Below are 24,038 nucleotides of genomic sequence, written 5' to 3'. Positions count from 1 at the left end.
TCAATTTTACGATCTGGCCATGACATATACACCCTCCTCGCCAGCTATCTTTAAGTCCCATGTAATAGAGTGTGAGTCTGTTGCCATTAATAAGGCACAAATCCTGGAAACAACGTGATATCAATAATTGTCTATAAAACATGAATTCAAAGTTGAATTCAATGGTTTAGAGCCCAAACCGGAATTTGAACCCGTGACGTTACGATATAACTCACGCGTTCTCCCAACATTATCACGGATTGATCATGTTATCAGCTTTATTACATAAACAGTCTATATACGTCCCACTGCTGGGCACAAGCCTCCCCTCAATCAACCGGAGGGGGTATGGAGCATACTCCACCACGCTGCTCCAATGCGGGTTGGTGGAGGTGTTTTTACGGCTAATAGCCGGGACCAACGGCTTAACGTGCCCTCCGAAGCACGGAATCATCTTACTTTTTCGGACAATCAGGATGATTCAAGCCTGAAAAGTCCTTACCGAACAAAGGACAGTCTCACAAAGTGATTTCGACAATGTCCCCATCGGGAACCGAACCCGGCCCTCCAGATCGTGAGCCTAACGCTCTAACCACTAGACCACGGAGGCTGCGTCAGCTTTATTATATAAATTTAATTATACATTCGATATAATTAAAATCTTATTATTTATTAAATTTTATTTTTGTCTGAATTAATAGAAAAAACGTTATTTTATTAATAAGGTTGAGAAGCAGCTTACATTACTCTCCTCATTAATATTGTAAGATCTTTAAGTAAATGTCTGTAATTTATCCGAGACCCTGCATAATTTTTATGGACAGATACATAGACGTCTGAAGGTAGGTATTTCTTACAGGAATTTATTTCATGTAGATATCTACTATGTCTGGGTTCTAAACTTTTCGCAGAAAAATAGTTACCAAATGCTCATATCGCTATTTTTTTGACAAATTGCCATTTCACTAATATTTAAATTGCCAAAATCATAGTATGACGCGTAATTTCGTCAGACATACTTTTATTATGCAAATTATCTGATTACCGTAGGTATTTCTTAAAGGAATTTATTTCGTGTTGTCATGTATCTACTATGTCTGGGTTCTAAACTTTTCGCTGAAAAATAGTTTCCAAATGCTCATATCGCTATTTTTTTGACATTATGTCATTTCACAAATATTTCAATTGCCAAAATCATATATATATACGCGTAATTTCGTGAGCCATATTTTTATTATGCAAATTATCTGCTAACCAAACACTCACCTTGCTGCTTTTTTAACAGGCATTATATTATTATTAATTATTGGCTTGTTGGTGATGGATTTGGGTTTTCTGTTATCAGCATATTAACCTAATTTAACCTTTTGCGGCCGAGATTTTCAGACACAACAGTTAAACAATGGGGTTTGGATTTTCTTACGACTTAAAGTGATGTTTTGTGACGCGAAACGTTGGTTGGCAATCGAAACATTTTGGGAAACTTTGTTTAGAACTTTGTTTTATTTGTTCGTCGAGAACTATCACCAGAGTTCTTCTTGACCGTAAAGTTAAAAAAACACGTGAACACTTTGTTCGCGTATATAACAACACGTGAACAAAGTGTCTTCCCCTTGAATTAATCTAAGATGAGTCAGTGGACAAACTCTTTTTTTTTATAGTGTTTAGGTTAAAGATAAATTGTTTATTAGCTTCTGGGCTAGATTGTATTATTATGAAGCATAATATTTGATTCTAATGTTTTATTTAAATAAATAGAAAAAACACCTAAGGTTGCCTGGAAGAAATTGCTATTTAGCAATAAGGCCTCCGATTGAGCTTTTCTTGTCATTTTTGTGATTTTTTTTTAATATTGTGTTTATATGTGCAATACATTTTATGTGCAATATAATGTATTGTACATACATACATACATAAACTCACGCCTATTTCCCACCGGGGTAAGCAGAGACTATAGAATTCCATTTGCTTCGATCCTGACACACTTCTCTTGCTTCCTCCACATTCATCAATCGCTTCATACACGCACGCCGGTTCAGAGTAGATCGTATTGAACCTTTTTAAGGACATCTCCAATTTGATCATCGTAAGTCCTTCTCGGTCTTCCTCTGCCAGCCCTACCATCAACTTTCGCTTTAATACCGCTTTTGCAATTCTATTATCCTTCATCCGCTCAACGTGTCCAAACCAACCTAACATTCCCTTCTCAATCCTAGTCACTATATCGTCTTTTACACCACATCGTCGTTTTTTTATGTATTGTATTGTATCGTCGAGAAAGCGATACACATTATGTCATATACTTGATCCTTGAGACCTGAAACGTATCGGCGTAGTAGGCGGTATACAGAATTGGCTCTTCTACTCCTTCTTATCGTGTAGGTTGTGAGGTGGAATACTAACCTCATCAAGCCTGGTTGAGCGTTGCGCTCACGATCCGGAGGCCCCGGGTTCGAATCCGGGTGGGAACATATCACAAAAATCACTTTGTGATCCCTAGTTTAGTTAGGACATTACAGGCTGATCACCTGATTGTCCGAAAGTAAGACGATCCGTGCTTCGGAAGGCACGTTAAGCCGTTGGTCCCGGTCACTATTTACTGACGTAAGTACGTAGTCGTTACATGAGTCATGTCAGGGGCCTTTAGCGTCTCAATAGTAACCCTGACACCAGGGTTGATGAGGTTGGTAATCCACCTCACAACCCATACGATAGAAGAAGATAACCCTCGTGTCAGGGTTATGGTTGAGCCGAAGGCCCCTGACATGGCTCATGTAGCAGAATTGGCTGGTATACAGAATTATTCTAGCTTGTCATCATTGTCATATATAAGATATGTATTGACCTAGAGGTCACTAGCTACAAGACCTACAAACAATATACCTACTAGACAGGTATTGTTCGTCAGATATTTGAGACGCAACAATGGAAATCACTCAACAAAAACATTTTAACCATTTTTGTGAAAATAAATAAAAAAATTAATACAAAAGTGGCCGTTAAAAGAAAAAGCTAGTTAATACTTTAATTGAAGATTGAAAAAGTTAACTTTTTGTGTATTTTTCTGACGGCGACTGTTCTAGAATGTTTAAACTTGTTAGAGTTAATTATGTTTTTGTTAGTTTGCAAGGTTCAACTTTGAAAAGGCATAAAATAGCTTGACTTTCTATCGACATGAAAAATAATAATATATTTTTCTACTTCAATACCTAACCATGAATAATTACGAGTGGACGATTATATTTAATTTGTTATTTTTAATTATTATTTGAGTTTTTTTTTCGAATTCATGTTTGGATCATAAATGATTATCACGTGCTCAGCGGTGAAGGAAAAACCCACATTCCCGAGCAGTTCATTTTCGGAGGTATGTGACCTAACCTGTATTGGGCTGGTTTTCTCTTCGCGGGTTGGAAGGTCAAACAGGCAGTCGCTTATGTAAAACCGGATCTGTCAAATCTTCAAGTTAGGTAAGCGGATCCTGTAAACAACGGGATAATGCTAGGGGGGTGATGATGACGATTTGAGTTTGAGATCAGGTCAAGAGGACTCTAAAGCGAGCATGCAAGAAGTCTTTGCTGAGAGTGGAGGAAGCGATAGTGGTGTGTCAGGGATTCTGTAGTCTCTGCTTATACGGCAAATAGGCGGGATCCTGCGTGTCACACACATTCCCAAGATCATCTTCGTGCGTGCGTGCATGTGTGTGTGGGCGTGTGTGTGAGCATGCGTGCGTGCGCGTGGCTGCCAGCGTGCATGTGTGTGCGTGTGTGTGTGTGTGTGTGTGTGTGTGTGTGTGTGTGTGTGTGTGCGTGCGTGCGTGTGTTTGTTTGTGTGTGTGTGTGTGTGTGTGTGTGTGTGTGTGTGTGTGTGTGTGTGTGTGTGTGTGTGTGTGTGTGTGTGTGTGTGTGTGTGTGTGTGGTGCGTGTGTGTGTATCTGAGTTTGAGTTTGTAGATTTTGAAAATGTCAATAATGTGATTTTTTAAGTTTATGGCTTAAAAAACATAATCCCAATTGTTATTTAAAAAGGTACAGGTTTTTTATGTTATAACGTGCTTTGGAGGGCATTTTGAGCATTCGGTCCCATCTACTGTTTATCTTAGAAAGTATGAAGTTATAACAGAACTACGCTAGGGGCAGGTGATAGTAACCCTGACTCAGGGTTGATAAGGTCGGTCTTTGACCTAAGAACACAAAAAATGCCGTCGAGGTCTTTACGGACCTTTACTCAAGCCGAAGTCTCGGGTTCAACATGTCTATGCCTAAAAGTTTGAAATAGGGTGGAAATAGGAATAGTTAAACCAAAGACATTAATTTTGATGCCTTATCAGTTTTCGAATATCATGACTAAATTACTACATAGATATAAGGCTTTCAAAAAGGCAAAATGAAGATCGAATTGCTATAGACTGTGTATTAAAGTGGTATGTCGTGGCTTTTCGAAATCTCTACGTATAATAAATATTGTCTTACCAATCAATATTTGAGTCAATAACCCAATATTGCCATCCATTAACGTCTACGTTACAACACTATTAGTTAACAAAACCTTATTAAACTACTTAGTTGAGTGAATAATTCGGACGATCTCATTTATCACGAGAAAGCTTGTTTGCTAACAAGATAGCGCGCAATATCTATATAGTTATGGCTTTTGTTTATTCAGTCAAAATCCTCTCAGGAAACGCGTTTAACCGTAGTTCCTCCCAACTGGGTATATGCGTAGCCCTGAACGCTCCTCATTTGTCCGGCCAAGTAGTTAATGCCATACGTACAGCGCTAGCGCACAGCTAGCGGAGGCAGCCCTTCGCCTCTGCAGTCTCTACGATCCGGGCAACGGAGCAACACGCCTCCTAATTGGCTTTCCTGATTTTTATATAGTCGTAAGACCGAATGTTCTTATAAAATCCAAACCCTATTGTTTAACTATTGTGTCTGGAAATCTCGGCCTTACGAGGATATAAAGCGCGCGATCTATATTGGGGAATTTGTGACGAAATTAGTTTTATTAAAAATGGACAATTGAACTGGTTTAGAGTTCATAAATTAAATCACTGAACCGTAGAGACACTACTGATACGTAGAGACTCCCTTAGGGACCACCACCCCCTAAGGCCACTCGACATGCAATAGAAGCAAACTTACTATGTTATGTTGTGTGAATATAAGCAAGGTCACGGTCGAGTTCATAGAGCTATGAAGCAACGAGCTAGCTCACATTAGTCGTATAATAGCCCCATCGTCAGGATGAGCCGGGGATACTGCGGAAGTCCAATTTCCCCCAGTAAACACTAGCTGCCGTAAATCACTTAACTCTATCGCCCGGTATAAACGTCAGATTGCAACGAACACGAATTAATTAAATTGGTCCTGTTATTGTGAACGTAAATGTTGTTTTTGTACTAAGTTGCGATGCGAAATCAACATAAGTACTTTTCTTTTAATTTTATGTTTATTTAAAGTAAGTACTTAACTGCATGTATTGAATTAATGTAGTTGAATATTGAATGTGTTCCTCTAGTTATTAAACAACTTGTAATGTTTACCGTATTGATTTAAAAGATGTGTTGCTGTTGCAGTTTCTTGTCATTTCTTCTCCTCATCCATAACACCTTGCGAAATGACGTAAATTCAAAAATGTTACATTGACCTACAACAAGTTTATCCATGATAATTACGTTGCATTAAATGATTCCGATTTCTGATTTAATGTCTTCAAAAAGTGTTACCTATACGTTTTAATTTTCACGCGCACATTTTTTTCATCTGCCCATAAAATTTATTGTTACCTATAGCTACAATATGATAGGAACCTCGCTAAAAACAGAAAGCTTGGAATATAAAGAAAATAAACGTTTCAGCCGCAGTTTAAATTAAAGGATTGGATGCCGCCTCGTAAATCGCAAGCACAATAAACACTTCGCCGCTCTCCGCTATCACCGATCACTGATCTGATGATACCACGGCCCACTCCCGCTTACCTCATTTACATTCTTCAAAAATATATTTATGCAGCAGGTAACATAAGTAGTTACTATGAATCGTCAATTTTTACATAACGAACGCCTAAAACTAGTGCAACTTCTCACAACCGAAAAAAGAGGAAAAGATGCTGCAAGAAAAAGCTTGGCCCTAGACAATTCGGCAGTTTCCTCGATCACAGATAAATCATAAATCTAAAGGTGACAAAAAAGATTTATTTTTAAATAATTCTATTTTTTTAAAGCATTATCCTGGTATTCCCGCTTTATTTAAGAGTCGTCGATATCAGAATTTATTTCACTTTTTTCTGTCGTGATTGAATGGGAAAAATCACCCATCAACATGGAAAATAGGGTATAAGAACTGTAGCCAAAGCAGGTCGAAAGATAGGCTGTCTGATGGTGAAGATAGAGAAATCCATTAATATGTTCTACTTCTGTGTTCTAGTGGGACTTCCACCGGTTGTAACAGGAATGCACCGTTGTAGGAAGTGGGCGGGCGCGGGCGATCCACCGGTACCGGCGCGCACGCAACCCGTTCTACAGTTCTACACCCCTCTTGTAAAACTATCCGCCACTCCGCCTACTAATAAACTTAATATACGGTTTTCCTATTCGCTAAAAGAAACAACTTTCTTTGAGGCGCTAGAAATATACTATTTTCGCTCTAACATGGAGCGTATGACAGCAGGACAGAAAGATAATAGTGTAGCCTAGAGCGAAAGAGACATACCTACTTATCAAGAAAAGTAAAACAGACACATACGACAGCGTTGTCCTATGCATCCATTTTTTTGACGTGTTTGAACATTTGCATATTTGCATTTGAACATTTGAGCTTTTTTTTTTTTTTTTTTTTGACGTGACTTATTGTAGATTTGCCGCAGATGGCATTAACTACTTGGCCGGACAAATGGGGAGCGCTGAAGGCTCTCACCCGGTACAACGTTTAAGACAACAGGCCTGAGGGTGCCCAGTTGGGCGCGAACCTCGGCTCAGGGCGTCGTCTGAGAGGAAAAATATTTGAAAGAATTAATCGACCCTAGTGGGTCGATAGCGATAAGCGCTGAATGAGGGAAATCGTCGACCACGCCGGCGGGGTCGGTATCGGGGTCCTGAAGTGTTTGGTGTCGCGAGCTGATTGGCTGCCTCTATGGCTAGAGTAATCGGGTCGTCGGGATCGTATATTACGTCCTTCGGACGCCGATACTTTTCAGTACCGTCCCTAAGCGGGATGTAATCGGAAGCCGCAACTACCAGGGGATTTGGGTGGTGCGGAGCAGAATGGAAAAAACGTTTGGAAGCTAATTTGAGCCATTGGGCAATGGTTGGCAGACCTAGGTCAATGTGCAGATTTTCATTGCGAAGGAACCACGGAGCTCCCGTGGCTTTCCGCATGAAACGATTTTGTATTACCTGTAGACGGTGGATTTGAGAGGGACTCGCATGAGCGAAAACTACCCCTGCATAGGTCATGATCGGACGGATGCAAGTCGTGTAGATTTTGACCTTATTCCTAAGGGACAATTTACTTCGCTTGTTAAGGAGACAGTGAAGACGGCCCATTACAAACGCGGCGCGATCGCGCACACGTTTGATATGGGCCTTGAAAGTAAGACGTCTATCTAAGACTACGCCGAGATATTTGACTTGCTCCTCCCAAGGGATCGGCTTGCCAAACATCTTAATGATTTTAAGTTGACGGCGTGACCGTGGCGTGTTATAATAGCCCTTTGAAAAGTACACCGCTGCACTTTTCTCCGGGTTTACCTCGATTCTCCATTTGCGAAACCACTTGCCCAAGGCATTGGCCGCGCGTTGGAGGATTCCGGTCATCATAACTCGACCACGGCACGAAGAATAGATGGCTGTATCATCCGCAAATAAAGCTAATTCGGTATTAGGGGATTTGGGAATGTCACTAGTATACAATGAAAATAGTAAAGGGGAGAGGACGGAGCCTTGTGGGACTCCGGCATGTATCGGGTGCGGTGACGAGAGCGTCCCTTCCACGCGGTAGCGAAAGGTTCGATGAACATTTGAGCGTTGGGTTCACGACATTGTTGAAATCACTTTGTGAGACTGTCCTTTGTTTGGTAACGACATTGCAGGCTTGAATCACCTGATTGTCCGAAAAAATAAGATGATTTCGTGCTTCGGAAGGCACGCCGTTGATCTCCGACTAGTAGCCCAAACACCTCCACCAACCCGCAGTGGAGCAGCGTGGTGGAATATGCGGGATTCTCTTAAAATGCGTAAATGGATTTGTCATAATTTTAATTATCATAATCCTTTTCGCATAACGTTTTTAAGCATAATAGTACTTTCCCATAATAACATCTAAGAATACTGGTTTGTTAGGTATAACTTATTTTTGAACTAATATTTGTTGGTATAAATTTTATTCGTATATAAATAGGTATCCATAATTCTTTTTTAGAATAATAGTGTTTTGTCATAATTTTTACAAAGCATATCAGTAGGTTAGGTTGCGGCGGGGGTGGCCCTTGGGCCACCCCTGCGCCGCCAGCATGTTTATTTTAAACACGAAAAGTATACTGAATGATCACCAACAGCATGAAATAGAGTCAAAAAATATAAAAAGTCACAATCATGAACCAAATGCAGCCAAGGAAAAAGTAAGGAAAATGGAAATGTTCAAAGTTGTGCCAAAACTTTTCTTATTCGGAGTATAGTTTTTATGCTTATAATACTTATGCTTATATGTCATTATTGTCATTAATTATTATGCTTATGGTAGTTATGAGTTTCAAAATTATGCTTAAAAAGTTATGACAAATTAATACTATGCTTAACTAATAATAGGACAAGTAACATTATGCCATGGTACATTATTACATAAAAAAATATGCGTAAAAATAGAGAACCGGAATATGCTCCGTACCCCCTCCGGTTGATTGAGGGGACGCCTGTGCCCAGCAGTGGGACGTGTATATGCTGTTTATGTTATGTTGAACATTTCCTCAGGGGGTTTAACAAGGCCATACGGATGCAATAAATCTAAAAAGAAATATTACTTATCGTCATTTCTTGACTATGCTGACTGAATTGTGATTGTAGATGAATTGCTTCAATTTGGCGTTATTAACCCCCAAATGGCATTAATTACTTAGCCGGACATATATGTATATAGGAAGTATAACCGAAGAGAACCTCGCAATCTGAATTCAACTGTCTCCTATCAATTTATGCAGTTCTGTCAGTTCCTATACATTATTATCTATGCAATGTTGACCAAGCTTGATAACCATCTGCAACAGATATCATCACGCTATGCCACTTTAAGTTTACAACAGGTTTTCATAGATGGAGTCATGGGGAACAGCTAGTAGATAAAATAAAACAGTAATAATAAAAACAGTAAAGATTAATAACAGTAGTAATGTAGTAAGTGTATTTGTATTGTATTGTATTGTAAAACTCGCCACTCCACTTTTTAATAAACTCGTATAACTTTTCTATTAGGTTGCTGTAAAAAAAACAGGTAAAGTTGAGACGCTAGAAATAGATTTAATTATAACACTACGATTAGTCCGATAATTGTAAAATTTCTGACGAGAATAAGGTATTTTTACTCTATGTTTTTTTATTCAACTGTGTTCATTCTTTAGAAAATATCGGATCACGTTGCAAAATATTTTATCGGGATCTTAGAGAAGTTAGGAAATTTTCGCATCTAAGTATTTTATATAATTATTTTCATTCGGTTGGGAAGGTGTAGATAAAGCTCACTTATCGCGGGTAATTTAAATTAATCCGGTCTTTAGAGAAAGTATATTTACTTAAAAAAAAAACCTGATTATAGTGATTTCCAGGAAGAGTGTTTGAATTCCTGTTTGGTTCATAGATGATTGATATCGCGTGGTTTCCAAGATTTCTGCCCGGTTAATGACAATAGCTCACTCCCTATTACTTATTTGTGATAAAGTCAAATAGCGTTCACTTCAACGTGGTAGACTAGAGTATCATGAACACACATCACGGGCCTCCAGTGGAATATACAAGCGTTATTTTTCGATACGGAATTTTGCACAAAATATATACAATTCGACTAAACGTGGACCGTCATATTGTAGAATGTGTTGCAGTGATAAAACGGCCTTTTACAAAACGGTTAGTCGTAATGTAATACGGCGGATTCTACAACCCATCGCAACATATTTAATATTATGTTGCAATGAACATTTTAGTACTCGCGTGACCATGTTACCAGCACGCTATATTATAACATTTAAGTATAGCAGTTTTCTACTTGTATTTATAGCAGACTATTTAAAATCCTCTGGAACGTGAAACCGAGACCCTGACCTTGTCCGAAGCGTTCAACGTTAAATTTCAACTAAAAATATAATTTCATTAAGTTTAGAAGCGGCTTTGTATAATATTGGCCTGGAAACCACAATTTAAAATTTATTTATTATAACATTTTATAAAGAAGAAATAAAGTGATATTACAAAACTTTGCTAGAGTGTGGCTAAGCGATTTTTTCGGTTTAGAAAGTTTGAAGGTTAGTAGAACACTCTTGACATTCCAAGAGATGTCAAACGGGTGCCGGGCGTTGCGACGACGGAACTACATCGTTTTACGTAATTACAACGACACTACATGCGATGCATTGCCACGTTAGCCATAGAGGCAGCCAATCAGCTCGCGACACCAAACACTTCAGGACCCCGATACCGACCCCGCCGGCGTGGTCGACGATTTCCCTCATTGAGCGCTTATCGCTATCGACCCACTAGGGTCGATTAATTCTTTCAAATACTTTTTTCTCTCAGACGACGCCTTGAGCCGAGGTTGGCGCCCAACTTGGCTCCCTCAGGCCTGTTGTCTTACGTGTTCTACCGGGTGAGAGCCTTCAGCGCTCCCCATTTGTCTGGTCAAGTAGTTAATGCGACGTCGTCGTGGCACGTCATTGAAGGCAACGCCCGCGTTGCTTCGCATTACTTATATATACCCTTTTGTTCCCATCACACAACTATTAAGCACTTTCCACACCGATAGAAGCGAAAGTTTTGAACTAACAATTGGTTATATACGCAACATAACTTCATTACACTATAGTTGCCGACGTCTGGAAAATTGTCAACAAGTTGCGAATGAACAAAATTATATCAATGTCAGACCAAGCTCGTGAGTAGAATTATATTTCTCGCGTGGGTAGATTTATATTTTTAATTAAGTACCTAATTACTAACAGACGACATCTCTGTGATGTAATAGCTCGTGGTTACGAAATCAGAGGCCCTTGGCTTATTTAAATTTAAACTAACGCTTACTTACATTCCAGCACCTTCGGCACTGCAACCGCGCCGCGAACAGTTACACATTTTTATTAAACGCGTCGCGATTTATATCAAAGGCAATAGCCATACTCCGTCGTCAATAGCCGTATACGTAGACAGCATTGGCTGCGTCTATTGCTCAAAGCCCTCGATATAATTCGCGCCGCGTTTGATAAAGAAGTCTAACTGTTCGTCACTATTGACACCATATTTGTTTTTAATAACATAACATAAGCTCATGTCTATATTCCAATTGGGGTAGTCAGAGGTACATGCATTGCTCATCATTATCAATAATTTAAGAGCCACGCTCTTGTCGGTGTAGCATTCTCCATGCTACATTTTAGGGAAAAATAGAGCAGTGGTTTCCCTCTTGCCTTCTGCCCCGCAGTACTCTGTCTAACGCGCGTGTCTCATTGCTAGATGAACTAAATACCCATGACTCACCGAGCTTTCTGTTAGACCAACGTGGGTAGTGCGCCATTGCGCCGTGTATAATGGTCGAGCCAACTGTGTTAGTGAAAACTGCACTTAAGGTAAATTAATAATCCCATCAAAAACACTTTCATGTAAAATGTTGTCAAGACGAGATCATATCGATCACAATGTCAAAAAGTCATCAGATCTCATGTAGCGCCAAGTTTCTAACTCTACACGTCCTAATTATACAAACTATAAGTTCACAAACTCTACACGTTAGGCAAAATATGTGGCTTGCCTGTTTCGTTACTATAAGAAGCACGTTATAACAGAATGGCAATGAACAGTCAATAAATTTGTTACCTATGGTGGCGATAGCGAAATAGTTTTTTCACCTTAAGTTCATGTGATGGTAGCGAAACGGCCAAGCCACATATTTTGCCTAACGTGTAGAGTTTGTGAACTTATAGTTTGTAAAATTAGGACGTGTAGAGTTTGAAACTTGGCGCTACATGAGATCTGATGACTTTTTGACATTTGTGCAACTAGGCTCATTTAAATTTTGCCATGCAATTCTCTAAGCTATTTCTTTAATAGTTTCACGAAGGATTTGATTTTGAGCTAAGTCACGGTGATTTAGCTGTACTATATTTTTTTAATTTTATGTTATTAACGTTTGCTATAAAAGGTTCAATTTACCACCGAAGTGGTAAACTGAGTGATTGATCTTTCTAGATTGATGTGATTGATTGATCGATTCGAATATTTCACTTAAAAAGTATAATTTTCTATATAATAATAATAATAAAAGTTTATTTCGGACTTATAAAAGAAACATCCATATTTGTTAGTAACATTACAAACTTAAATCTAGTATTAGTAACAAATAAGTAATCGAGGCCGGTTGGACCCCCACCATATAACTGACTCATATAACTGTATGAATAATTGATATCGGGAAATAATTATACGTGTAATAATAAATTTTGTGTAAATTACATTTGAAAGTATGTTTTAATCGAGATTGATATCAAAGAGTAAAACAAATACTTATCTAATTTCACATAGAAACGACATTCGTGGGTTGAATAGATCGGCGATACAAATTGGTAACTATTATATTAAATGAGATTCCAACAAATACATTTTCTTGTAAAATTATGCCAAGACGAGATCATATCGATCACAATGACTAATCATCAGATCTCATGTACTCTACACGGGCTAACTATACAAACCCTAAGTTCCCTAATTCTACACTCTACGCAAAATATGGCGCTTGGAAGTGAGTTTCGGGATTGGAAGGAAACTCACTAAGTTCAAGATAAAACGAATTGATTTTATTATTTTTATTTTATTTTATTTACACACGCAGTACAGCACTTGTACAGAGCTACGCGGTTTAACTTCGTCACTTTATTTCACACTCTATGCGACACTTGAATGCTACACGAAACACTGCACTTTACTCTGCACTAGACACTGCTTAATCACTGTTACTTCACTTCCACTATTTCGTTACTTTCACTTTTCCACTTCTTCTTCTTGTTTCGTTTGATTTAAAAACTGAACTGGCTCTTCTTGCTTTTCGCGTTCCTTTTATACCCGATGGCCACGTAGGTACTAGAATTGTCGAATAATCTCGGGTGGAACCACCTTGACCATTCTAGTACACAAAGACAATGACGCTGAGATGCATCAGAAAAGGATGTCGCTGAGAGAAAAGGAAAATAAGGAGGATTTTTTGACAACATTCGAGGACTCTCTGGTTACAAAGTTTGTTATGACATACCTGACATTGACAATCCGTCACAATATGTTTTTAAAAAGTAAGTAAAAAATAAAGTGCTCTCTAGTTCCAATCAACCACTCCGCCAAGAAGGCTTTAAATACACCTGATCGACCGCGTGGAAGAGGCCGGCCGCCTTCTACCTGGTGGTCAAATATGCAGAAAGAGATTCGATTGGGAAATCTGAGTACAGAGACTAGCCAGAACAGAGTTCACTGGCGCAGACGTGTAAAGCGACCCGACCCCACCTAAACTGAGAAGAGGGGTGGACAAAGAGAGAGAAGAGCTCATTTGTTCCAATATCCTCGAATATTTATCAATAGCACCCATATTATAATTCGTCATAAAATAAATATAACTTACATATAATAAAAGATATTCTTCTACGGCGGTCTGTCAGATAAAATATTACCTTCCCGGGAAATATCGTAAAAAGCGATAGAGGGACTGTAGCCCTTTTAACATAAGGTGGTCAGCAAAACGTTTTTTCTCGATATCCCCCAGAATGGAACAGACAGTAAGGGACATCTTTTTCTTGACGTGACTTATTGTAGATTTGTCGCTGATGGTATTAACTACTTGGCCGGAACAACTACTTGGCTAGGTTAACTACTTGGCCGAATTAACTACTTGGCCGGATTAACTGCTTGGCCGAATTAACTACTTGGCCGGATTAACTGCTTGGCCGGGTTAACTACTTGGCCGAGTTAACTACTTGGCCGAATTAACTACTTGGTCGGATTAACTGCTTGGCCGAATTAACTACTTGGCCGGATTAACAGCTTGGCTGGGTTAACTACTTGGCCGGATTAACTACTTGACCGCGATAACTACTTGGCCGGATTAACTACTTGGCCGGGTTAACTACTTGGCTGAATTAACTACTTGCCCGGATTAACTGCATGGCCGAATTAACTACTTGCCCGGATTAACTGCTTGGCCGGGTTAACTACTCGGCCGGATTAACTACTTGACCGGGTTAACTACTTGGCCGGTTTAACTGCGTGGCCGGAAGTAAGGGACACCAGTAACTGAGGAATTATCCTCATGGGTATTGACATGATATTGTCACCATTATGATTCATTATATATTTTTTTTTTATCATTCGGAAATTTTTATTTGGGTTTAATTAATTATAATTGTATTCATTACTTTTAACTAGTCTTTATATTTTCTGAAGTCGGGTAAAATAAAAATGTCTACCTTCGAAATGTTTTAGGTATCATTATTATAGGTTACAAGAAAGGCCAATTTATAAAAGGCCAAGGTTTATAACCTATCTCAAATATAAAATAATAAATTAGGTATTTCTTTGAGACAACACAGTTTTAAAGGGATGTGATCCCTTTTCGGGTAGAATAGAAAGAAAGAAAGAATAATAGGTTAGTTTTCAACTAGTCAAATCAGTTACTTTTTACTAAATGTCAAAACACGAAATTATTATCGAATTTGTATGAGAAACCTGTGACATCAAAAAAACGTAACGAAATATCGCACTTATTATTACATATTTCTTTATTGAAATTCATAAAAAGGTTAAATAGAAAAAAGAAGCGGTTTTTCATCTGTCTTTATTTAGTAATCAGAATTGCATAATTTATCTTTGACCTAGGAAACTATCCAATTTTAGTCTCCCATATAAATGCAGGATGGTGTAAAAGAGACATAATCAGGAAAATGTACCGGGGGGTTCAAATTCATAATAATATAAGAAATATATTCCTATTTGACATTTTTTTTTTCTATAAACTTTTGTACCCCTTTTGTAACCCATGTAAATTATTAATACATTTTGTTCTACATGATACACATATACATACATAAACTCGGGCCCGTAATTCCTAATTTGGTGGACAGAGTCACATGTAATCAAAGACAACTTGTAGTCACTTTTTTGCTCCCAGTCCAGTATAGAAGATAACAGTGAGGACTGTAATGTTTGTCTCGCTTCCACTCATACATAGGTGGCGTCACATCACTAATTTAAGAGTCATGCTCTTGTCGGTGTAGCATTCTCCATTCTTCCTTATAAGACACGACGTTCGCCTTCTCTTTAATCTGTTCCATGTTAGCTCTTCTTGGTCTTCCCCTTCCTCTCTTTCCTTGTTGCTTCCCTTCTATGATGTTTTTAATAAATTCGTCGTGTCTTATTAAGTGTCCAATCATCTTGCCTCTTCTGTCCGTAAGATAGGTGGCATAGGTATGGTAAAAAATATTTTTGTATGGAGTGATCGAGGTGTGCTGGAAGTTAAAAGATAAAAGAAGGAAAAAAGATGAAAGTAAAGAGATTTTTGCATGGAAGGAGTACATCTGCTTCTCATCGAGAGTAGGTACAGTCATGAGCAATATAATGTACCCACTTTAGGACTCTGTCGCACTAACATATTTGACATTTAGTGAGACTTACAGTTCAACTTGTCAAAAAAGTTGATGTGACATGGTACCAAAGTGTATACATATTAATGCTCGTGACCGTACTGAACTTTACTGAAGTCGTATAAGTCGGTCTTTCAAACTTAACTACACTAAAGCGTGCAGCTGTGAAAGTGATTGAAATAATTAATCTGAACGATGTCAGTGTTCACGACATACAATTTTATAATCTGTGCAAACTATATACTCTGTACATTCGTACCATTCATTCTTCCCTTCCAAATAAAGACGCGAACGGAGCTGCAAGTAATTTCAGTTTTTTATTTAATTTCACCGAGAATCTAAGTACTTCCCTGTTCATGGTCCTTCTTCGCCGACATAAAAGTGTTTGAAACATTTTAAGAAGAAAATCACAGTGGATCCTTCATTATAGTGAAATTAAAACATACTAACTACAACAGTAAGCAGTTTTGGATCGCCATTTTACTGTGGCTTATTGCAAAGCGAACATTCGTTGATTCGCTCACTCAAGGTCACGCGGTCCAGTGTACGCCACGATTTCGGTTCCGTTCCGGTCATTCGTTCCGTTCGTTCCCGTCACACGAAAAACGACGCAATTTATCGCCATTTTGTTTATTCATTTGTCTATTGCATAAACAACCATATTTTGTGTGAACAAGCGAGCTTACAACAATGGATAATACAAACGAACAGTTATTGAAGCGTCGTTCTGTCCTGAAGGGATGCCTTACAAGGTTGGACAACGGTTTGACACCAGAATTTCTACAAACTGCGTCAGCGCAAATGTTGAAATTAAAAGAAGAACGCGCACAAGAAATTTTTCATGAATATATGGAATTGCTGTCACAAATCGAGGACGATGACGATGATGATCCCACGAAGATGGAAGATAGATACTTCCACTGCATGGACGTGCTCCGAGTAAAACAACAACAGTTGTCCACGCTGTTAAAAAGTGATTCCTCCAATCGCGGCATAAGTGCTCCAGTGAAGTTACCAAATATTAACATACCCGATTTCAATGGTAATTATTTGGAATACAAACAATTCATCGAACTATTTACTGCATTGGTAGATAAAAATGAAACTATACTAGATATTCAAAAATTCATGTATTTGCGTAGCTTTCTGAAAGGTGAAGCCTATGATTTAATAAAAAATATACCTGTCCAAGGGTCCAGCTATGCTGAAGCCCTCACATTGTTAAAGGATAGATATGACAATTCACATAAAATTGTACATGAACATATTTCTAAGATTTTAGATATAAGTCCAATAGGTAAATCAAATGTAACTTCATTGAGGAATTTCATATCAGAGGCAAAACAGCATGTTGCAGCGCTCAAAAACTTAAAGGAGCCAGTAGATCACTGGGATAGTATATTGGTGTGCATTTTAACACGAAAGCTTGACCAATTTACAAGCAGGGCATATTGTTTAGATAGAGATGTGTCTATTAAACCCACCTTTTCAGATTTTATAATGTACCTGGAAGCCAGAGCACTCGCATTCGAGAACTCTGACAACGGCAGAGCATCAACAAGTGGATGTCCACCTCCAAGAAGGAGCCAAGGTGAATTTAAAGTAGCTAATGTAGCCTCCAAGGAAGAGAAACAATGCCTCTTCTGCAGTAAGTATGATCACAAGCTTTTCAGTTGCCCTAAGTTTCTTTTGGCCAATCCTACACAGCGGAATGCATTTGTGAATAGCAAAAAGCTTTGCAAGGTTTGTTTGAATGGTCACCATGGCAAATGCAGATTCTATTTTAAGTGTGCACATTGTAAACAAAGCCATAACACGCTTCTGCACACTAACACCGCATCTCAGCCTGTGGCCCATGTGTCTGTGGATTCGCCGCCGCAGTCCATCGATCTGAAAGAAAATGTGTCATTATTATCAGGTTTAAATAACAACAAGCATGTATTGCTTCCCACAGCTAAAGTAAAGGTACTTACCAATGATGGCAGGGAGCTTACTGTCAAGGCCCTACTTGATTCAGGGAGTCAATCATCCTTCATAACATCAAACCTGGCCAAAACATTAGGCAAAACGCTTTCCATGGGAACAATAAACATAAAGGGCATAGCGAACACAGTACAGAACATAAATAATTCTGTACAGCTTGATGTTTTCTCACTGGCTTTTCCTTATAAGGCTCATGTCAACTGCCTTGTGGTGGATAAAATTACAACTAAGTTGCCACAAAATACGTTTAATATCTCTGACGTCGATATTCCAGCACATATTACACTTGCAGACGATACTTTCAACCAAACAAGTGACATTGAAATTTTATTGGATGCTGGTGTCTTTTTTCAGTCGTTGCTGCCCCAGCCTGAAGAGCAGCACAAGTCCAGTGATCCTGCACAGCCGCGCCTAGTTGCGACAACCTTCGGCTATGTAGTTGCAGGCAACATCCCGGAGCAACCTCGCCAGAATACTGCTGTCTCCCTATTTTGTCAAAATTGTGAGTCCGATATTAGCAGCACAATTAATAAGTTTTGGCAATCAGAGGCTGTCCCGGAAATATTCACTGAACATACGTCTGAACAAGCATACTGTGAACAGTATTTTAAAGACACTGTAAAGCTAATAAATAACAAGTTTGAAGTCTCAATGCCCCTCAAAATCCCCATATATGACATAAATAATAAACTGGGCGATTCACTAGGCTTAGCATTGCGAAGATTTCTCAATTTGGAGAAAAGACTTCAAAAAGATCGCTCTCTATTTGATGAATATCAGAAATTCATCCATGAATATATTGACCTCGGTCATGCAAGTTATGTAGATATCACAAGTTATGATCTATCACGAGATGCGGTGTATTTTATGCCTCATCACCCCGTCATTCGGGAGAATGCTGTCAGCACACGCCTGCGTACAGTATTTGATGGATCCATGAAGACTTCAAACAAAATTTCATTAAATGATTTAATGTTAAATGGTCCTGTAGTCCAAAACGACTTGTTCGACATATTAGTGTTGTTCAGACTTAACAGGTATTTTTTCACATGTGACATCAGACGTATGTTCAGAAATATATCCATAGAGAAAAGCCAACGATCATTACAAAATATTCTATGGCGAGACAATGATAAAGATCCAATTAAATGTCTGCAATTAAATACTGTCACATACGGGTTAAAAAACTCGTCATTCCTAGCCACAAGATGCTTGAATGAGCTAGCAGAAAGATATAAAAATGACTATCAATTAGCATGTCCAGTAATATTATCATCAACCTATGTTGATGACATTTTATATAGTCACAACAATCTCAACACAATAATTCAAACTAAAAATCAACTTGTTGAATTGTTAAGTAAAGGGAGCTTCACTCTACACAAGTGGTCAGCTAATGATGCCAAAATTATAGAAAATATTCCTATAGAGCAGCGGTATTCTGGAGAGATTACTCTTCAAAAGGACATCAAAACGTTGGGTTTAAATTTTAATGAAAATTCAGACTCATTTACATTCTCTCCATTGCCCAAACAATCTGTGAAAACTAAAAGACAAATCTTAAGTTTCATAAGTCAGTTTTATGACCCATTAGGATTAATTGGACCAATTTTTGTCAAGGCTAAACAAATAATGCAAAGTCTTTGGAAGTCCAATACGGATTGGGATTCTGTTCCTCCAGCTGATATACAGAAGGAATGGCAAGCCTTTTATGATGAGTTATCAAGTATGCCTAAAATCTCAATCAAGAGAAATACATGTTTGCATGATAATAAAAAAATGCAATTAATTGGTTTTGCAGATGCATCTAACGTCGCATACGGCTGCGCAGTCTACATGAGAACAGTGAATAGCAATGATGAAGTGAGCATGTCCCTGTTATGCTCCAAGTCGCGCATTAACCCCGCGAACAGTACATTAACCATACCTCGACTGGAGCTCAACGCAGCTCTGCTCTTGGCTAGATTAATGTCTCGAGTCTACAAAAATATCAAACAACATCAAACAGTTCATAACGTACATCTGTTCACTGACTCTCAGGTAGTACTCGCGTGGTTAAACACCGATGCCATCAAATTAAATGCATATGTAGCTAATCGAGTTAAATTTATAAATGAGCTCACAGAAAACTTTACATGGGGTTATGTAACTACAGAAAGTAATCCAGCAGATTGTTTGAGCCGTGGAGTCAATCCCTGCAACTTACAAAACCATCACCTATGGTGGTCAGGGCCAACAGAGATGTCTAACTCTAATTATAATTTTACAGATTATAGTTATGATGTGCCTAGAATTTTGCCTGAAACAAAAGCTGTACCGTCGCAACGAGACGTAGTATGTGCATTGACACATAGTACTCAGGAATCATTTTTTGATACTTTTATCAAAAAATTCTCTACTCTTAACAAAGCAGTAAGAGTACTTGCTTATATCAAAAGATTCTGTAGTAATATTCGACCTAACTCAGTCAAAATCCAAGAAAATTTCATCACTCATTCAGAATATAGTACTTCATTAAATTTATTAATTAAAAATGAACAACAAAAGTACTTTTTTACTGAAATTTCTCACTTGCAAAACAATAAACAATTTGTGAAATCTAATTTAATGAGTCTTAATCCTTTTATTGATAAGGAAGGCCTCCTAAGAGTGGGTGGGCGACTGCAACATGCTGAGTTGTCATATGCACAAAAACATCAATTAATTTTACCTAAGGAATCCATATTAACACGCTTAATTATTGAATTTGAACATGTAAAATTGTTGCATGCAAGTCAAAAGCTCATAATGTATAATTTGAATCAGCGTTACTGGATTGTAAACGGCTTACGTTTAATCAAACATATAATTCACAAATGTACTGTATGTTTCCGTTTCAGGGCTACTACAGCCAAACAATTGATGGGGTCACTACCTGCAGATCGTGTAAATGTCAGCCGACCATTTGCAAAAGTGGGAATGGATTTCGCTGGGCCGATTATGATAAAGCAATCGCGCGCTAGAGGTGTCCTAACTACTAAAGGGTACATAGCTGTATATGTATGCTTTACAACTAAAGCTATACATTTAGAGCTTGTAAGTGATCTTACAACAGACACCTTTTTAGCTAGCTTCAAACGTTTTGTGTCGCGAAGAAATGTCCCTAGCGAGGTCTACTGTGATAATGCTGGCACTTACAGGTCTGCAAGTACCCAATTAACTGAATTGTATAATTTAAATAATTCAAAATGTCATCAGGCTCAAGTGCAGAGTACAGCGGCTCAAATGGGGATCAACTTCCATTTTATTCCTGCATATTCGCCGGTGTTCGGCGGTTTATGGGAATCTGCCGTCAAAAGTGTAAAATACCATCTTAAGAGACTACTTGGTAGTCACACATTCACATATGAGCAGCTGTACACTGTCCTGGTGCAAATTGAGGGAGTCTTAAACTCCAGACCACTCATGCCTATGTCTTCTGATGTAAATGACACGTCATATCTTACTCCTGGGCATTTTCTTACGGGAGCATCAATGTCCTCTCTCCCGGAACGAGATATCAGTAATGTACCAGAAAATAGACTGAAATTTTGGTCAAAATGTACTGCTTTAAAGCAGCAATTTTGGAAACAATGGTCAAAACAATACTTAAATGTTTTACAAAACAGACCCAAGTGGAAAACTAGTTATCCTGATGTAAGTATAGGTGACCTTGTTATTCTAAAAGAATTAGATCAACCTCCAATGACTTGGCCAATGGCACGAGTAACAAACATATTTCCTGGTGCAGATGGCAAAGTAAGAGCCTTAGAAGTTATAAAAGCCAATGGCAGAAGTCATAGGACGTCGGTCACAAAAATATGTTTATTACCCATACAATAAATTCCTTGTATTAGTTTATACTTTGTTTAAACTATGTCTCAACATAGACATGTTAGTAGGTTAAGCCTATGTTCTTCCTACTCGACACATTGTTTTCGTAGGCCTAGATGCTTCTCAGAATGTGCTGATTCACTTCTGAGAGGATGCCAAGAAACACTTAGATATTAAGATTAAATTATAAGTTATATTATAAGTCCTGTCATGTTAAAGAAGTTTATTTCTTTGTTTATGCTAAATATAGCATACAATATTTCATTTTTCTTATAAGGCCAATTCTTAAGTACAAATTATAATAATTGTAATTTTATGGCTAAAAATGTATAAAAAGTACCTATAATTAATTCTCTCTTAGACAATACATGTCTAAATGTATGTCATATTGTTTAATACTAAGCAGCTTCACTCACATATTAATTACATAACTACTCAAAAAGAGTCAAAATATTTATCTTAATGTTGTAAAAAATAAATAATCTAAAAATAAGATAGGTGTATCAAAAAGAAACCAAATTCTTAAAAAATAATGTTTTTATTTACAACTTAATATTAAAATATATAGTACCATATACATTAGAATAAATAACAAACAGTAGTAAAAGTTAAAAATAATAAAATGTAAAATTTAATTTATAATTTAGTTCAACATTTAACATTGTATATTGTAACAAGTTAATAAGTAACAAATATTTAATTCATACTTACCATACTTACCTATTTCCTTTGTAATATCTGTAACTGTAATATCTGTGCTTTTCAATAGCTAACAAAACAAAATAACAATTGTAAAAAAGAACATAAGAAAAACATATAAGTATAAGGTGTGTACATAACTACCATCATGATCAATCCTTTTCAAACACTTTACCAGCATTATTTACCTTAATTATATACAGTCCATTTAATATCTTTGTTTCTTCGTTGTTGGGAGTTATGTTCACGACATACAATTTTATAATCTGTGCAAACTATATACTCTGTACATTCGTACCATTCATTCTTCCCTTCCAAATAAAGACGCGAACGGAGCTGCAAGTAATTTCAGTTTTTTATTTAATTTCACCGAGAATCTAAGTGCTTCCCTGTTCAGTCAGAATGCATTATTATAAGTATAACATGAATGATTAATGAACAACAATCATAAACAAGCTCCCTTTTCAATAACAAAATAATTTTCCGCAACGTTTTTATAGAAAACCTCTAGAAAATATTTTTTGTGTAAAAAGCCTTTTAAATAGTAAGAATGCAAGCAAAAAAAGTGTGTTATCGAAGCAAATTAAATTGAAAGTAGAGATAGGTGTGAGTTTATGTATGTTTATAAAGTAAGAACTTGTTTTTTTGAAAATGGAAATTCAAACTTAAACTTGGCTTTTTTTGAGGACGTGTAACCTAATTCGATACTTACATACTAGTTATTTACCGAAGCCTTACTCGCGCTCAACTGGCTTCAAAGTCGTCAACACCGCGACAACAGCTTTAGGTTTCACTACGAGACCAACTTGTACAGATTCCAGCGCAGAATGGATAATTTATAAGCCTTCATTGTTGCAAACTTCGACAAACTTCCAAAGAACCAAAATTGAAGAATGAAATATTACTACTATCATTTATTTTAAAATATAATCTCACAATATAGCTTGGATATTTTTTGCTATTTCTAAAGAAAACTTGAGAATCATTATCTGCAATAAATCAATTGAGATAATACATACTTTATTCACTTTTTGAGAGGAATAACAAATTGTTTTTTCAGCTTCATATCGCTGGTGACTAAGAGCCGTAATTCTGCATGACGGCGTTTTCATTCATAAACATAACATAAGCTAACGATAATATCCCAATGGGGTATTCAGAGGTACATCCATCGTATGATGATCTAAAAAAATATTTATTGCAGTAACATTTAGTATATAGCATTAAGTAAGGGTTGGAGCGTCTTTTTAAGCAGACATTATGCTTGTATTAGATGGCTCCGCTCTTCCATAACAATTTTAAGTCTGTAACTATTTTATTAAATTACACTATTTATCTAAGTGCTCACACCTCACTCACCGAGCTTTCTGTAGGTGGTGAGCCGTTTCGCCGTCTATAATGGTCGAGCCAACTGTGTCAAAAACACATATCACATTGGTTTAACAGAAAGCTCGGTGAGGTGTGAGTACTTAGTACTATTAACTTTACAATATACCTACTGTTTTGTGTTATGTAGCGTCATGAAAGGCTGGAATAGGACGACAATACATGACTTACATTCATCTAACAGAAATAGCATCACTTAGCATAACAATGCGCCTCACAAGATGACATTTCTATCGACAGAAAGCGGTGCATAAGTTCACGACTACA

At 37.6% G+C, this 24,038-nt stretch overlaps 2 protein-coding genes across 6 annotated transcripts in view; both read left to right on the top strand.

Moving 5' to 3' along the window:
- The window catches only part of LOC126373913 (zwei Ig domain protein zig-8-like), a 505,869-nt gene that overhangs the window by 17,519 nt on the left and 464,312 nt on the right, over positions 1-24,038 (top strand). The gene's annotated exons all lie outside the window — the stretch shown is intronic.
- On the top strand, positions 16,534-19,592 carry LOC126374109 (uncharacterized). Its single transcript, XM_050020584.1, has 3 exons — positions 16,534-16,893; positions 17,344-17,442; positions 18,189-19,592. The coding sequence occupies exons 1-3, from the start codon at positions 16,542-16,544 to the stop codon at positions 18,206-18,208; spliced, it is 471 nt and encodes a 156-aa protein (XP_049876541.1). The 5' UTR covers positions 16,534-16,541; the 3' UTR covers positions 18,209-19,592.

This window comes from Pectinophora gossypiella, chromosome 2, assembly GCF_024362695.1.
Source record: "Pectinophora gossypiella chromosome 2, ilPecGoss1.1, whole genome shotgun sequence".
NCBI classification, from domain to species: Eukaryota; Metazoa; Arthropoda; class Insecta; order Lepidoptera; family Gelechiidae; genus Pectinophora; species Pectinophora gossypiella.
The sequence above is the reverse complement of the archived record's forward strand: the minus strand, read 5'-3'. Positions and strand labels throughout refer to the sequence as shown.